Genomic DNA, 17,384 nt, shown 5'->3' on the forward strand with positions numbered 1-17,384 from the left:
TTTGTTGCATCTTCTGTGAATGCCCCCGTGCCACTCATCACAGCTGATTTCCTAGACTAGAAGTTGGGAGGGAGGCTGCTGAAGAGAGTAAGAGGTGGCAACTGCTAGGAACAAAGAAGACAAAGACAAAAACAGATTAAAGCTGAGAAACTGAGTCCTAATACCCTCAAAGGAAAAATAATCCCGCAGTGTTTTGAGCCACTTATCGTAAGGGAAACAAAATCACGTGGATCCAAATCTCTTGAGCATATGTGTATTGTGGGTGGGAGGGTATCATCAGAAAAGGGTTGAGAAGAGGCTTTTTGGTTTCCCTTAACGTTTTCAGTAAGAATGGGGTGCAGAAGCAAAAACCACCCGCTACACAGTAGAAGGTGTTGTTTTGTGCGAAACTGACCAAAGTTTGGAAACCAGTCATCAGTGGTGCTGGGAAATGAAGAGGCTTCTGGATTGGGTGGGGCACTTGCTGTGACTTCCAGGTGACCTGCTGGCTGGGGTCTGTGAGGAGGGCAGTAGGTTTGCAGTGTGACCTGGGCATAATCCCTGGCTCTGAGGCTGCTGGTCTGACTAGCAGACCTGGGCAGATGCAGTCCTATTGGGGCATCTCGTGATGTGGCCTGGGACACCTGCCATGCTGAGGGCGAGAGGAGGGATCCCCTAAGGGGGTGTCCCTGTGAAGAGTAGAAACGTCCTCCTGCAGGGGAGGAAGAGCCTCTGAGCAGCGGGCCGGATGCACAGGCATATGTGTATTGCAGCCTGAGCACGGAGATTTCGGGGACCTGGAAGTCATAAAGTGGCCCGAACAGCCTTGTTCCTTAGAAACTGGAGGGAAAAGATGCTGCAAATGCAGGCTAATTTCAGACCCTGTGGTGGGTCATGAGTGATAGGAAAGAACTGGTCAGGCAGGCACGAAAGAACCCTGTGGTTGTCCCAGTTGGGGCGTCACACAGGAGGGAGGAGCAGAGTTATAGACTTTGTCACTTTTTATCTGTGTGACTTTGAACAATAACACCCCACCTCTCTCTATATATATCTTCATCTGTAAAGTGACAGAGTGACAACTCGTGTCATCAGAAGGCTTAGTTTAGCTCTGATCCTCATTGTCCAGTCCTGTCAGTGCTGCCCTGCAAGGTTCTGCAGTGGGTGCTCTTACCCTGAGATGGGAGGGCGTAGAAGGGCATTGTAGCACCCGAGGGCAAGAAGGGGTTGCTTTAAAAGCAGACATGTAGCCTCCTGCAGCTGCAGACCTACAGGCAGTTTGGTTTATGGTCGTGGAGAGGACTTTGGAGGTCTTAGCATCGTCTTAAGACTTGTTTTCCCTTGGGGACCTGATTTGCCTTTGCAGATTAATGTTGAAGATTTGGGCTTCTGTCAAAGCTGTTTTCAGAGATGGGTATATATGTAACATATAGTATAAAATGAAAGGTTTTATTTAATATTTGGGACTTTGTAGCTGTAGGGAACAGCTCTGTTGGCCTGGTTTCCACGGAGGACAATAGCAGTCGTCAGAGCGTGCGGGAGGGCAGGCAGCCTGCAGTGCTGCTGCGGGGGTTCTCCCCAGCAGGACGCTCTGCTGAGTTGACTCTTCTCTGAGTTTGGTTGCCAGAGGAGCAGACAGCAAAGTAATGAGTTCTGGTGGGATTGTATAATGACAGGAAGAAAGAGGGAGCCGTAGTTCTTCGGGACTACTACACTCTTTTGGTTCCTGATCCAGTGTGTCCCATTACACAATTGATGAGTTGTGTCTATTCTGGGACTTGATTGAAATAAACGTGCAGCCTGAATATTAAGAGTTATGTTTTATTTGTCAGAAGGACTCAAGCCAGGATGACCGCCTCTCGGAACACTCTGAGGGACTGCTCGCAAGAGTAGGGGAGAAGCTAGGATTATATAGGAGCTTTACAACAAAGACCAGGTAGTCAGAACAATAAAACATTGCTTGTTATCTAAAGAAAGCCAGGTATCTCAAGTTCATGAATTTAATGCTTTTCAATATATGGGAGGAAGCCAACATTTGGGCTGACTGAATATATACTTTAGACAAGCACCTAGCTATCTAGGGCCAGTAATCTTCCTTTCTTATTCTGAGTCTGCTCAGAGGGCACCATTGTGAATGGCTGCAGGCCTGTCTTCACTGGGGGGTGGCGGCAGCCGCTGATGACTTGTTTTCAGCATTCTTTGTTTAGTGACATGGTTGCAATATTTTCATTCAATTTGTAGTGTTTTCATTCACAGAAAATTATGGTATTACCCTGATTATGGATAATCTGGAAGCTTGGAATGGAACCGAGATGGAATTACTGCAGGTAACTTCTACTTTAATAAGCCATGTGTAAACATGAACACGGAGGAAGCATACAAAAGGATTCGGTGGTGAATGGGAAGGGTTTCTGCACGTTACAGGAGAAGGCAAGGCAGAATTCTTCTTCTTTGTGGGCAGGTATGTGAGTCCAACTTTCCTTTCTGAAGTGCTTTCTGAGAACTGTTTATGGTAATGAACCAACATTGACAAACGGTGACACACATTGCATTTAAGAGCTGGCTGGCTTCAACTTGGGTATTGGACAGGTGGAATTCATAGGCAGTGGTCAGGTGGATGGGACAGAGATGGAGCCCAGGCCTGGGCCCATATTCAGGTTGAAATCGCCATTTACTCACCATAGCGCCTTGGACTTGAATGTAACCTCTCTTAAACTGATGGTGAGTCTGTGAAATGGGCATGATAATATTCGTTACTTCCTGGGCTTGTTGTAAGTTCTGAAGATTATTATAGCACACATGAAGCACTTAACACACTGACACTTAGCAGTGTACACTTTGTTCGACCACCACGCTTGGTGTGTGTCAGAGCCTTAAAGGCAGCATGTGTCTGTTTAGGATGCACTGGTAGCCCCTTGGCTACTTTGTGAATTTGGTGATTTCCTTTAATACTTGTAACTCTGTGTGCCATGGGCAGTTATTTTTATGGACAGATGAGGAATCTCAGGGTAAAAAAGACTGTGTAATTTGCCCAAAGTCAGACCATAATTTTGTGTGCAGGGGCCTCGGTTCAGCATGGGCTCCTGGGCCTTCTGCTCTCTCCGTTCAGCACCAGAGCCAGATGTGGGCTCGGCTGTTTCCCAGCCCAGAATATCCAGCAGGCCACAAGACACACCTGGTCCTGTGCTGCTTGAGCAAAATCTCCGGAGGAGAGGCAGTTACAAAAGGGATAAACATAAAAACAGACGACAGCAAATTGTGATCAGCTCTGAGAAGGAAAGGAACACGTCTGGCCGTGCAGAGCTGGGAGCTTTCCCGTCGGGGCTGCTCTGGGGGCGCTCATCTCAGCTAAACAAGCTGTGCTGCTGCACCAAGGCAGGAAGGCAGGGCGCGTGTGGCCAGGTAGACAGGGCCTCGTTGATCGTACTCATTCCCTATTAAGTGGCAGGTGTCACAGGCACTTAACTAATAAACAGATGTTGGCCAGAATCATCACGCATTTTGCTTGGTAGTTTTATTGGCGCCAACTTTGAGAGGAGGTCATTGAAGCTGGGGAGTTTGCTGCATGCCCGTGATTACCATGGAAATACCCCCACTGGTCTTTCAACCTAGACTGGTGTGGCTGTCATGTCCCAGCCCTGTGAATGGCATCGTGCAGCTTCTCCCAAGTGGCCCAAATGACTGACATTGATATGCTTAATTCGTAGGAAATGGTATGTGGCAATAAGAGAAAAAGGTAGTAAGAAATTGGAAAACTAGAAAATAACCAATTCTTCCCCTGCTGGGGGACCGTACCCTGTGTCTCTCACCCCACTCACTGCCTGTCACCTCCTCCCTGCCGACTCCGTGTTCAGAAGCCACTCTGAGCCTTTGAAGAACATTTTGCCTCATGACACTGTTGACTAGGACCTGCGACCTCTCTGTCCCTGGTTAACTCTCTCTTCAAAGCCATTTAAATTTCTTGCAGGCTCCTCCACTCAAATGTAAGAATAGCCCCTTTAAACTTCTTGATGCAGCTCCTTAATGAAGATCTTGGGAAGGAAACCTAGCCAAAACCTGGGAGGTATTCACAGAGTGAATGTAACCTGAGCATTTTTTGACGTTCAGAATCAGAGCGGTGGGAGACACAGGAAGGCCTTTTTAAGTTAGAAAGTGGAAAGAGAAAGGCCTCAGGGTGTTTGAGACTGAAACATCTCGGTCCCAGCCAGCAAGGCACCTGCGTTCAGGATGGTGTGTGGGGAGTGCAGAGTTCTCAAAAAGAAAGAAGTGGTGGGATGGCAGGGAGGACATTTAGGTACTTAACTGGGGAAGGAAAAAGTTGGCTGAACAATTCATGGTTGAACAAGAGGATTGTGACATGATGTGCTTGTATTTTGGAGAGAAGGGTTTTGTGGAGCCAGGCCTAAGGAGAAATCTCTCTGACTGGGGAGTCAGCACAACAAAAAAACACAGAGAACCAGGCAGACCCCATGGCCCCTGATGGGGGAGAGGCTGCCCACCAATTGGAGACCTGGAGGCTGCTTCTGTCCCTTAGCTGGGGTCTCAGACCTCACTTCACATCCCAGTCCTGTTGATACAAGAAAAAATATGTGGGGCATGAGAAGGGCTGTGTCCCAGGCTTCCGTTGAGCCCCTGGGATGTGCCCCACCAGATTTTGTTCCTTGGCTTCATGCAGTAAAGAATTCAAGAACAAGCCAGTGTTGAGTAAAGGTAGATTTATTCAGAGAGATACATTGACAGGCATGAGAAACGTCACGAAGTATGGGGGTTTGATGCTCAGATTAAAAGTAGGCACACACTCCACAAAAATAGTGTGGGCCTTCTCTGAAGAGGTAGAGAGAGGGGTTCCTGGGATGTGGCTCTGTGTTGCTCCTCTTCTTGGGCTTCGTGGTTTCATATGCTAATAAGTAGAAGGACCAGCCTTAGGGCAAGGGGCTGGGATTCCAGGGAGTTGGCCATTTTCCACCCTTTGACCTTTTGTGGCTAGCCTTGTGACTGCCATGGTGCCTGGGGCCGTGTTATTCACCATGTTACTATTACAATGGGTGTATAATGAAGCTCAGGATCTACTAGAAGTTAAATCTCTTCATCCTGAGCCTCAAGACCTATTGGGGGTTGAATTCTTCACCATTTTGATGTTAATTGCTGTGGTCTTTCTTGAATGGCTTGCTCTGCCCCCTTCCATCCTGTCTCACTGTGATGACACAGAGAGAGCAAAGGCCGGGCCCTGCGTGTGTTCCTGCATTTAACAGTGGGAGATGTGGGGTGGGCTGAGGATGACTCTGAGTGGTGAGAAATATGTTTCAGATTTTCCCACATGAGACATGGGGACCTGCCAGCAGCCATCGCAGATTTATCTCACGGGCATTATCGCTTGTGTTGTTACGGAAACAACAGGCCAGCCAAGAAATAAGCAGCACTCAGAGGGTGGGAGTACTGAGATTTATTATGCCAGCGGGCTCAGAGGGGCTTCTGTTCCCAAGCCCTGAGCACATCCAAGACGTGCACATGAGGTTTTATAGGGTTAATTACAAGTATGGGGCTTTTAGCCAATAAGGCTCAAACAACAAAAAGCAAGGAATCAGTACACTGAAGCTTATCAATTTGGAACAGATCACGTTACTGACAATTGTTGACCTTGGATTTACGAGTTAGCTTGTTAGCCCAGTAAACTGACACTGAACTTCAGATTTACGAGTTAGCCCAGCAAAACTTAGATCAGTAAACCGACACTTATCACACTTAGATTTGTGACTTAGCTTGTTAGCCCAGCTGGGGTTTTTGTTCACAGTGTCACTCATCTTTTTTATTTTCCTTTTATTTTTAAAGTATTTAATCCAAATTTAATATCAGGATTTTTTTGGAAAGAAATTTCTCTTTTTCTTTTCTTTGGGGCTCTTTTGGGGGGTAGGAAATTAGGTATATTTATCTGTTAGTGGAGGCCCTGGGGCTTGAACCCAGGACCCTGTGCACACTAAGCACACGCTCTACCACCTGCCCCATCATCTTTTTCTTTTTGCTTTAGCTGCCAAGAATCTTACAGCTGAATTTCTAGTCGGCCTTTAACACTTGCCCTGACTTCATGGAATCCATTTTTATGAGTTTACCTCCCCCTGGTTTCATTTAAGTATTGAATCTCCATTTTCTCTTCACTCTCAGTTTTGCCTTTTTGTTGTTATGGTTGTTAAGCTGTGTTTAAAAAATTGTTTAATTTCTCTTTTAGCAGGAGGCTGAAGTAAATAAATATGTAAACAAACATCACACTTAAATGCTTTTATATATTCTAAGCTGTTTAGTAGTTAATTAAAAACCAAATTGAATATTAAAGGGATAACATTTTTAAATTATTTTTTAAATTTTTTATAAAGACATAGCTGATTTAAAATATATGTTTCAGGTGTACAATAGATGCTCCATTTATAGTTACTGTAAAACATTGTCTGTATTCCCTGTGTTGTAAGATACATCCCTCTAGAGTGTTTACATTACATGTTGCAGTTTGTATAAGAAAGTTGGGTAACGCAGAGTCTGGGACGTGGCTGTGACTGACCCAGGTTCACGCAAACCCTGCCTGTCAAAGCTCAGGCCTTCACTCCTGTCTGCAGGGGAGCGAATGGAGGCAGCTGTCATCAGCGCTGGCACCACACTCTGAGTGGCAGTGACAGCAGTGACTGTGTGTGGACGTGAAAATTGTTGTTCCAAGAGTTTTACATGCTTTTCTGCATTTAATAATTAAAGCCCTCCTGTGAGGAAGGGTTTTAAGTTTTTAATGAATAATACATTTTATTTTGATATTGATAGACTTCAAAACTCCGGAAAATTTACAGGAGTAGTACAATAAATGCTTAGATACAGTTCACCTTAAAGGGCACTATTTGCCCTTTTGTGACGGGCGTATTTTAGCATAAATTTTCAAAGTTCATTCATATTGTAACCTGAATCAGTACATTATTCTTTTTGTTTGATAATATCCTTTTCCTTTTTTTTCGTTTTTGGTCTATTTAAAAATATTTTCATTGAAGTCTAGTCAGTTTATAGTGTTGCATCAGTTTCTTGTGTACAGCACAAAACTTCAGTTAAATAGGAACATACCTGCATTCATTTTCATATTCTTTTTAAACATAAGTTACTATAAGTTATTAAATATATTCTCCTGTGCTATACAATATATACTTGCTGTTTATTGTATACATACTCAGCATCTGCAAATCTTGAACTCCCAATTTATTCATTCCACACCCTCTCCCCTCTGGTAACCATAGTTTGGTTTCTATGTCTCTGTGTCTGTTTCTGTTCTGTAGATAAGTTTATCTTTTTGTTCCTTTGTTTTTGGTGTTTTTTTTGTTTTGTTTTAGATTCCACATGTGAGCGATCTCATATGGTATTTTTCTTTCTCTTTCTGGCTTTTTTCACTTAGAATGTCATTCTCCTGGTCCATTCATATTGCTGCAAATGGCATTATTTTATTATTATTTTATTGCTGAATAGTAGTCTATTGGACATATATACTACAACCTCTTTATCCAGTCGTCTGTCAGTGGACATTTAGGTTGTTTCCATGTCTTGATATTGTAAATAATGCTGCTGTGAACATTGGGGTGAAAGTGTCTTTTTGAATTACGTTTCCTTTCGGATATATGCCCTGGAGTGGGATTGCTGTGTCATCTGGGCCCCCAAGGTTTTGTCTTTTGAGGAACCTCTATACAGTTTTCCACAATGGCTCCACCAAACTGCATTCCCACCACAGTGTAGGAGTGTTCCCAATTCTCCACAGCCTCTCCAGCATTTAGTGTCTATGAACTTCTGAATGATGGCTATTCTGACTGGTGAAAGGTGATACTTGTTTGCAGTTTTGATTTGCATTTCTCTGATAATGATATTGAGCATTTTTTCATGTGCCTATTGGCCATTTGTATGTCTTCATTGGAGAAATGTTTCTTTAGGTCTTCTGCCCATTTTTGGATTGAATTGTTTGTTTTTCTTTTTTATCAAGTGTAAAAGCTGTTTACATATTCTGGGAATTAAGCCCTTGTCACTTTCATTTAATGCAACTATTTTCTCCCACTCCATACGTTGTCTTTTTGCTTTAATTTTTGTTTTCTTTTCTGTGCAAAAGCTTGTAAGTTTAATTAGAACCCACTTGTATATTTTTGCTTGTATTTCTATTGCTTGAGTAGACTGCTCTTGGAAAATATTGTTGAGATATATGTCAGATGTTTTGCCTATGTCTTCTTCTAAGAGGTTTATAGTGTCTTGTCTACAATTTTAAGTCTTTAAGCCATTTTGAATTCATTTTTTTGTATGTTGTGAGGGGGTAGTCTAACTTCATTGATTTACATGCAGCTGTGCAGTTTTCCCTGCACCATTTGCTGAAGAGGCTGTCTTTGCTCAATTGTATGTTCTCACCTCCTTTGTCAAAGATTCAATTACCAAAAGTTTGTGGGACTATTCTTGGTAATTTTGTTTATCCATTCATTGATGGATGGATATTTTTAGTGACTTTTAGCTACTCTGAATGATACTGCTATGAATATTAATGTGCAAGTTTTTGTGAGAATACATTTCCATTCTGTTGGCTGTACAGTTGGCCCACCATATCTGTAGTTTCCACTTCATGGATCCAGATGGCTGATTGCAAAGGGACTTGATCATCCTTGGATTATGGAATCCAGGGTGGGGGGTTCCTGAAACCAACCCCCCGAGGACACTGAAGGATGACTCTACATGTAGGAGTGGAATTGCTCAGCCACATAACTCTAACCTTTTGAGGAAACATCGGGCTCTTCCAAAGAAGCTGCACCATTGCCCCTTTCCAACGGCTGCATATTGAGGGTATCCATTTCTCTGCCTCCTGACTGACACTTGTTATTGTCCATGTTTTGATTATAACCATCCTAGTGAGTTTAAAATGAGATCTCATTTTGATTTTGATTTCGCTAGTGATGCTGACCATCTTTTCAGATGCTTATTGGCCAATTGTGTATCTATTTAAATCCTTGGCAAATTAAAAAATTGGGTCGATTTTCTTTGTATTGTTCAATTGTAAGCATTTGTTTTATATCCTGGATACTAGTCTCTTATTAGATATATGCTTTGCAAGATTTTTCTCCTATTCTGCAGATTGTCATTTCACTTTAATTTTTTTAAACATTAAAACAATTTCTTTATAGGGGAGGTAATTAGATTTATTCATTTTGTTTTTCTTCCTTAGCACGCACTCTATCATTTGAGCTACCCCTTTCCCCTTTCATTTCACACTCTTGATGTTGTCCTTTGTAACAAATGATTTTAATTTGATGAAGTCCATTTTATCTATTTTGTTTTATCACTTGTGCTCTTGGTATTGTATCTAGGAAGCCATAGCCTATCCTATGACCACAAAGATTCATACTATGTCTTCTTTTAGAAAGTTCATATATTTAGTTTTTACGTTTCTGTCTGTGATCCATTTTGAATTAATATTTGTTATATAAAATACGGGGTCCAGATTCCAGATTCATTCTTTTGCCTTCAGATACCCAGGTGTCTCTGCTCCATTTGTTGGATAGACTATACTTTCAATGGAGTGTTGTTGGCACATTTCTGGAAAACTGACTGTAAATGTAAGTTTCCCCCCAGGATTTTTTATTGTGTCTCATAGATTTCTGCATCCAAACTTATGACAGAAGCATAATGACTTGAGTGCTATAGATTTGCTGTAACCTTTGAGTGAGTCCTCCAAATTTGCTCTTCTTTTTCAAGATTGTTTTGGCTGACCTGGGTCCCTTGCTTTCAATATGAATTTTGGGATCAGTTTTTCAATTTTTGCAAAGAAGTCAGCTGGAATTTTGATAGGGATTCCATTAAATATGTAGATTACTTTGGGAAGTCTTAACATTTTTAACAATATTTTCTACCATTGCATGATCATGGGATGCCTTCCATATATGAAGATATTTTAAATTTTTTTTGGTGATACTTCAAAATATTCAATGTACAAATCTTGTAAACTTTTGTTAAATGTATCTCTCATTTTATTTTTTATGCAGTTGTAAATGGAACGGCTTAGCTTCATAAGGGTGGGACTATATATATCAATTTATTTATTTCTAGGATTCCTACATAGCAAATACACTAGGTTTATATTTGCTACATTGATCTATCCACAATTCTTCCCACCCCCGTGTCATAAGAAACCAAGACCCAGCTTAAGCCATCTGAACACCTATGTGGAAGTGAGAAATGAGACCTTTGGGTGGGGTTTGTGTAGATGATACTGAGATCTTATTCAGGATGGCTTCATCTTAATTTCTTTTAAACAATCCTTTCAGAGTACATAGTCAGATACATTAGGAAAATGCTGTTTTGATGTGCGGAGGAGCTAAGACTATAATTTTCAAGTAATTTCTAGTGAGAGTGTTGTACTTGAAACATAATTTGCATCAATCTTTGAAGATTTATGTTTCAGGAGCTTTGAGTAAATAATACCTGTCTTTATTCAATAACTACAACTAAATGCTCAAGCAACATGTAAGAGTTTGAGCAAACTGCTCCCGCCCCGTAGTGCTGGTTGGTTGCAGCTGTAACTGGAGTCAGCGCTTACCTCGCCCAGTACACTTGTGCTGATCTGCTCAAAACAGTTCGTCCAACAGTTTGTCGGTAGTCTTTTAGACAAAGCCATAAAGCATTGATTTAAGGTTGCTGGAATGTAATCTATTCTTATTAATATTAAGTAAGCACATATTGAGTACTTACTGTATGTTGGGAATTGTCCCTCAGCCTCACATGAATATTACTTCTAATAAAACCTCTCATATTTCCCTGTTATTTGCACTTTACAGATAAGGAGACTGAGGATTAGGTCTTCTCTCTTTTGGGGGGAGCTCATTATCAATGATGGGAAGTTGTAAGGAAAAAGATATTGATTCATCCAGAGAAAATATTTTTCTGAGATTCAGTATTGAAGAAGGTAACCACTGAAGAGGGTGATCATTGTTTGAGTGAGACGAGCCCCGGGTTGTACGGAGTCAGCATCCCTGTCCTGGACGCTGCACGTGTAGAGCTGCGTGGTGGGTGAGGCGGCGCGGCCGCGCAGGGAAAGCGGATGCCGGGCCGTTGGGCTGTGCTCAGGCCCGGTGGGGCTTTCTCCTAAGAGCAGTGGACCGTCATTGACAGATTTTAAGTAGGCTAGTGCGATGCTCTCGTAGATCACTTTTGTCTTGTAGAATGCTTAGAAACATTTAGAAGGCTCGGCAGGAGGTGATGTGATGAGTCAGAGTAGGGTGGCTGCGAGGTGTAGCAGTGTTCAATTTTCAAGTGATTTTCAGTCCCAGGTTTGTGGCTCAGTAGCCGTGTCACTTTGGATGACACACCCAAGGAAGTGAAACAATTTATCTAATCAATAGAAGCAGTGATGTACAGAACTCCCAGGACTGCTGTGTAGATCCAGTGAGATAACGTGTGCACAGTGTGCAGCATGGTCCCCAGCACAGAGTCAGTGCTGAGGGAGTGCCAGTGAGTACCTGGTAGGACAGGTGTGGGTGGTGGATCTCATTGACTGAGGAAATTTGTCCCTGAAGGAGGGGTCTTGTCACATCTGTGAGTGATTGGCCTGAGCTGGGAGAGGCAGGGAGACCTTGCCCCCGACCAAGGGCCCTGGGCAGGATGGCTATGGGAGGAACACCGTGAAGATAGCTCTTTGCAGGTGGAGTTGGAGGTGCCCTTGAGACATCTAAGTGCAGTGTCACAATCACAGAAGTGGTCTGGTCCCGGGCTGTGCATTTTCCTGCTGAGATATTGATCTCTGAACGCGAAGACATACTTTACAGGACAAGTGAATAGTAGTATCATCTCTCATCAAAGCTCACATCTCTTTATTCATCACTCACTTTGCTAATTGGGTACTTACAGAACACACTTCACTGTCCTCCCCTGGGCTCAGGCTCCACAGAAAAGAGCTGGTGAGTCTCCCTCTTTTCCAGAAGAAGACACACTTAGCTGGTAGACATCTATACCTCGCCAGACTTAGAATTTTAGGTTGTTGATTTAATTCTATTTTCTGTTGGTCATCTCCTGACAGGAGAGACGTTTTACCTCATGGTCAGGTTTCAATTAGCTGTTACTGAGAATTGCTGGTCTGATCCATAGTGTATTTATTCTATTAACTTTGTAGAGTACTTATCATTTTTCTGTCTTTGCTCTTTAATTTTGTTTGCCCCTTCAATTTTCTATCTTATTTGGGACCTTATTTTATTTTTTAATTAAAAAATGTCTATTAGCAGTTAACAAAACAAAAGCAAAGAAAAAATGCACATGATAGCTAAATTTAGAAAATATCTTGTGTGTTTTCTGTCTCAGCAATGGAGGGTTCTAGAAACTCGTGAAAAGCTTCATTACATAAGTTCCTTTAAATTCTGATTAAGAAATAAAACCTTCCTTCCTCATCTTTCAAGCTGCACAGCTAATTGTCAAGAAAGTGAGGGGAAATTCTCAGAAGCCAAGACAAACCAGAAAGCAGGGATTCTGGGAGATACGTGAGCCTTAGAAGCCCTGGGGTGCTGGTTGGCTCCTGAACTGAGTTTCAGTTGCCCTGGCAGGAGGGCAGGAGGTGAGCCTGTGGCCTCTCACACTGGGAGTTGGATGGCTGTTCTTATATAAGGCCAAGCACATCCTGAGAATCCTGCTTTATAAAAGGTTGAATTAGAAAGAAAAGAATAAAAGCATTCCTCAAGGCAAGGAAGAAAGGAAAGTAAAATTTTTTGGAAGCGGGAAAAAATAACATATCCAAAGTAAGGATTTAGTTTAAAGCTGTTCTGGCATGAGAGTGACCACAAACCCATGGCAGAAAATCACAGCTCCTCCCGGAAAGAGAAGGTGTGTTTTGAATGAATCAGTGGACAGCCATTCTGAAAAAGGCCTCCAGAGTCTTCTGGATCAAGATACTGGACTCAAACACCTCCCTTCCATGGTCTCATTTAAATAACCAGAAAGGTTTTAAAGGAAAGAAGCCATAATCATAGTTCTATTTATTGACATTACTTTATGCTAGGAATTCAAAGGTGACTATGGAGTTGTCTCCTCTTTTATGGACCTTACTTTCTATTTGACATAGTTGGGGAACTTGGTGGAGGGTGGTGTTAGTATGTTGCAATTAACCAGGAGAGGAGTTTAAGAAAGCAGTGAAGGGTTGGTGACATTTTTCGCTGAGGACAGTCCTGTTCAGTTGGCTTGTAATTACAGGCTCGTTGAGTTGTCACTGGAGGGAATTAATCTTAAGGAATTTGGACTTAGCTCAGGCCTCTTCAGAATGGACAAGTGAACCTGGAGAAAGACAGTCAAATCTGTGCAGACATTGAAGTTCACTTCAACATGTGGTATCCATGAGCCAAAGATAGGACTAGTAGGCAGCACTTCTTGAGGACAGAGGAGTGGTTTTTAAGGTTCTTCAAGAATGAATCCCAAGGTACCGGGATGGCCAGTTGTCAAACTGTGACTTTGCTCTTTGGACGGTGTATCCACCAAGGTTATTGGCCGTTTATAAGTTTCCATTTCTCCTTAATACATGTCAGGTTATGAGGACGTGGGCATAAACGTTTCACACCTTGTCAAGGTGACTTTGGGTACCTGCCTAGAATCATGGGCACAGTTGCGGCTGCATCATACATCTTGCCGCACATCCCGCTCCCCGGCTCCGTGATCACGGCAGAGTGGTTCCTTATTGAGCTGTCCATCTCCTCTGTGACATCGTAACCAAACAAAAGATTGGAGAGTATTAGCTTGGCTTTTTTCTTTTCTAACATTCCCTTCAAATTATGATGACTGATAGTGGACCCAGTTACGTTTGCAGATGATTTACAAGTAGGGCTGTCAGTACAAACCTTGTAATCCCCGCTGTGTGATCTAGAGAAGAAAGTTACACTCTTTCCAAATTGTTTTGATGCACTTATGTGGGAAAATGATGTATGTTTGAATATGTATTTCCTCTCTTACTCATCATGGCTAGAGATGAATATTTGTAGACATGGAATGAGTACTCTGTATTTGAACTGTATGGTCCCCTAAATTCTCCCCAGCTTTTTAAAGTCATCACTGGAGTGCTACCTCCAGAGTGCCGCAAAGCATCCAACACTGCCTGCTCTTCGGACACTGTAAGTTTCCAAGTTGGAGAAGGCTGCTGGCTGGTGAGTCAATCTCTCGCACATCTCTGGTTGGGTGATGTGAGCTGAGAACACAAGAATTGGCAGACAGTAACTAACCACGATCAGGTCCATTTCTGGAACACTCATGGAGGATTTTACACCTATGCTAGTGGAATACGTTATTTCATTTAGTTTTCCCAAAAATCATAATTAGATTTTATCACCTGTATTAAAAAGGAAACTGTCAAAGAGAGTGACGTGCAGACTTTGGACTGGAACACGGGTCTTTCTGATCCCTGTCTCTGTTCCCTCCCCGGCCTATCCTTGCAAATGACCAGGAGACTCTTCCTCAGTCTTGAGTTTCCCTCTGATGTTACCGCTCTCTTTGTTTCTAAGAGAGGAAAACAAGTCTAAACTTACTTTCCAGTTGGAAATGGAATGGAGAGTTAACGTTGGAAGCCGGGAGAATCTGTCCTGTGATGAAGTGGTCTCCGAGCCACTTCCACTGGGATGTCACATCACTGTCTGGGCCCCTTGCTCAGCCTGTGCACAGGTGACAGCGCAGTTGTGCCGAGCAGTCCTCCCGGACAGGGCAGTGGGTTGGAAATGAGTTTGGGGATTTGGTTTCATTACACAAGTTCCTGAGGGCCTTGACCTGGCACTTCGAGTGGGAGCATTTCCTGTCCCACAGACTGTGCTCTGGGCCCGTGCAGACCTGACGTGGCCTCAGCCTGAGTCTCAGGGCCCGTGGTGATGAGGAGCATTTTAGCCCATGGTCTGCCGGAGGCTCTGAGACTACTGGGCTGTGGGACTTTTTCCAGGATGATAATAATTCCTCCCCGAGTTTCAGATTTCCTTGCCTGTGAGCCGGGGTAGTAGTTGTTTCTGAGATGATTGTAATGATTCAGTAATGGGCGCAGCGTGTGCTGACAGGTAGCTGGGTGCTTTAGGAGCAGAAGTCGCAGTCACTCTGTCAGCCTCTCCCTGTGCGCTCTGTGCTTTGAGAAGTTGTGTGTTTGGTGAAAGTCCCGCCCAGACCCTAGGGTCTAGATGAACTGTTGTTCCTTTACTTTCCCTTCCTTTTCCTCTTTCCCTTCTCTGTGTCCCATGTTTAGGTAGCAGATTCCTCTATTTCAGGGAATACGGGCTTTTCTAGTAAAGGGACAGGTGGAATGCGGAGAGGTGGGGCCCAGAGGGGGTCTGGAGTGTCTGCACAGTGCTGCTTCCCTGCGTTTCTGCATCCGGTCCCATCAGTGCACTAAGTCAGCCTTCCTCTTCCTTCCTGTGTCATCGGGTCTCTGTTTTAAGGGAAAACCATTTTTATGGGTCTTTTTTCACTTACGTGTTTCATTCAGATGGTTGTTGCTTTTCTCCCTGTGCTTCAGCGTTCTGAGGAGAAAATTCAGCCGTGCAGCATCCTCTCCGAGCTCTACGAGTTGATCGGCTTCCACTGCAAGTCCACCTTCTTCAAGCGGGTGGCCCCCGTGCGGCACGCGGCCCCCGGCATCCCGGAGCCTGGCGGGAAGGCCTGCTCCCGACTCCTCCTGCAGACGCTTCCTGGCTACAGTCTGTCACTGGACTTGCAGGACTTCAGCAAATGTGTTGGAACTAAAACATTGCTTCAGCCCCATTAACCATGCCTGGTTTGGGCCCTGCTGTCCTGCCTCATCAGGGTGAATCTTGATTCATTTAGAACAGGGCTCAGCAGACTTTTCCTTTCAAGGGCTTGGGGGTAAATATTTCAGGGTCTGAAAACCTCCTGATCTCTGGTGCAGCTGCTCAGCTCTACTGTTTAGATGCCAGAACAGCCAGATAGTCCACACACCCATAGAGCTTTATTAACAGCGGTGGCTGGGGCTGGATTGGGTGTATGAACTGCAGTTTGCCCCCACAGCCTCCTCAATATTGACACCTGCACCAGAGTGTACATTTGTGACAATGGGTGAACTTACACTGACATGTCATCATCACCCATAGCCCATAGTTGACACTAGGATTTACACATTGTGTTGTGCACTCTGTGGGTTTGGACAGATGTACAATGACATGTATCCACCATCACAGCATCATACAGAGTCGTCTGTCTTAGTGACCTTAAAATGCTCCGTGCTGCACCTCATTCATTGCTCTTTCCCCTCTAGCCTCTGGCAGCCACTGATCTTTCAGTCTCTGTGTTTTTCCCTTTCCCAGAACACCATACAGTTGGAATCAGACAGTTGCTGAAACTTCCCAGATTGGCTTCTTTCACTTGGTAATATGCATTTAAGGTTCCTCCATGTCTTTCCATTCCTTGATAACTCATTTCATTTTAGCACCAAATAATAGTCCATTTTCTGGCGGGACCACAGTTTATTTATCCATTCACCTACTGAAGAAGAGCTTAGTTGCTTCTGAATCCTGTTGAGTATGAATAAAGCTGCTATTAACATCTGTATGCAGATTTGTGTGTGAACATAAGTTTCCATTTCATCGAGTAAACACCAAGGAGCACAGTTGCCGGATCATATGTTAGAATTACGTCTAGCTCTGTAAAAAATTGCCAGACCGTCTTCCAAAGTACCTGGGCCATTTTTCATTCCCACCAACAATGCATTATAATTTCTGGTGCTCCACATCCTCACCAGCATTCGGTGCTGTCAGTGTTCTGCATTTTGGCAGTTCTGACAGGTGTGCAGTGGTATCTCGCTGTTTCAGTCTGCATCCCCTTGATGACAGGTGCTGTGGAGCATCTTTCCAAAGGCTACTTTGGCATCCAGATTTCTTCTTTGATGAGGTGTGTGTTCAGGCATTTTGCTCATTTTTTAATCAGGTTATTCATCCTTCTTGTTGAGTGTAAAGAAATTTTGTTATATTCTGGATTTCAGCCCTATATCAGTGTGTCCCTGCCCTTCACCTTCAGTGCCAGAGTTGTCCTTTGGGTCTCAGTGGAGTGTCAGATCTTCAAAGAGATTCCCTGTCTTCCCTCAGCCTAAATACTGTCCTTGTATTTTTCACTTTCATTGACTCATTTTGTTCTTTTTAAATAGCATTTCCCATAATTTGTAAGTATATTAAAGAGAAAAGGGCAATGATTGAACACCGCCTGCCCCACCAGGCTGTGTGCCCTGTGAGAGCAGAGGCCCTGTCCCCACTCACCGTTTCCCATGACAGCACATGGCACATGTCCATGTAAAAGTGTGTAACGCGGGGCCAAACCTGATGAGCAGCTATGACGACATGTGTTGTCTACCATTTATTGGTAGACTTTGTTTCTGATCTTAATTATTAAATCATATGAATGAAACATGGTTG

General features: G+C 43.5%; 1 protein-coding gene across 2 annotated transcripts in view; it reads left to right on the plus strand.

Moving 5' to 3' along the window:
* The window catches only part of LOC140699561 (trafficking protein particle complex subunit 9-like), a 103,869-nt gene extending 87,863 nt beyond the window's left edge, over nt 1–16,006 (plus strand). The window contains exon 3 of one of the 2 annotated variants that reach the window (XM_072972216.1): nt 15,479–15,723. Coding sequence is in view for 1 of the 2 variants with exons in the window: in XM_072972214.1 (XP_072828315.1) it covers nt 15,479–15,727 (249 nt within the window). In the remaining variant the exon portion in view is untranslated. Of the gene's footprint in view, nt 1–15,478 lie in introns of both variants that reach the window. The other variant, XM_072972214.1, reaches the window with a different exon arrangement.
* Nucleotides 16,007–17,384: the final 1,378 nt, after the last annotated feature.

The sequence above is a fragment of the Vicugna pacos genome, chromosome 11 (genome assembly GCF_048564905.1).
Source record: "Vicugna pacos chromosome 11, VicPac4, whole genome shotgun sequence".
NCBI lineage: Eukaryota > Metazoa > Chordata > Mammalia > Artiodactyla > Camelidae > Vicugna > Vicugna pacos.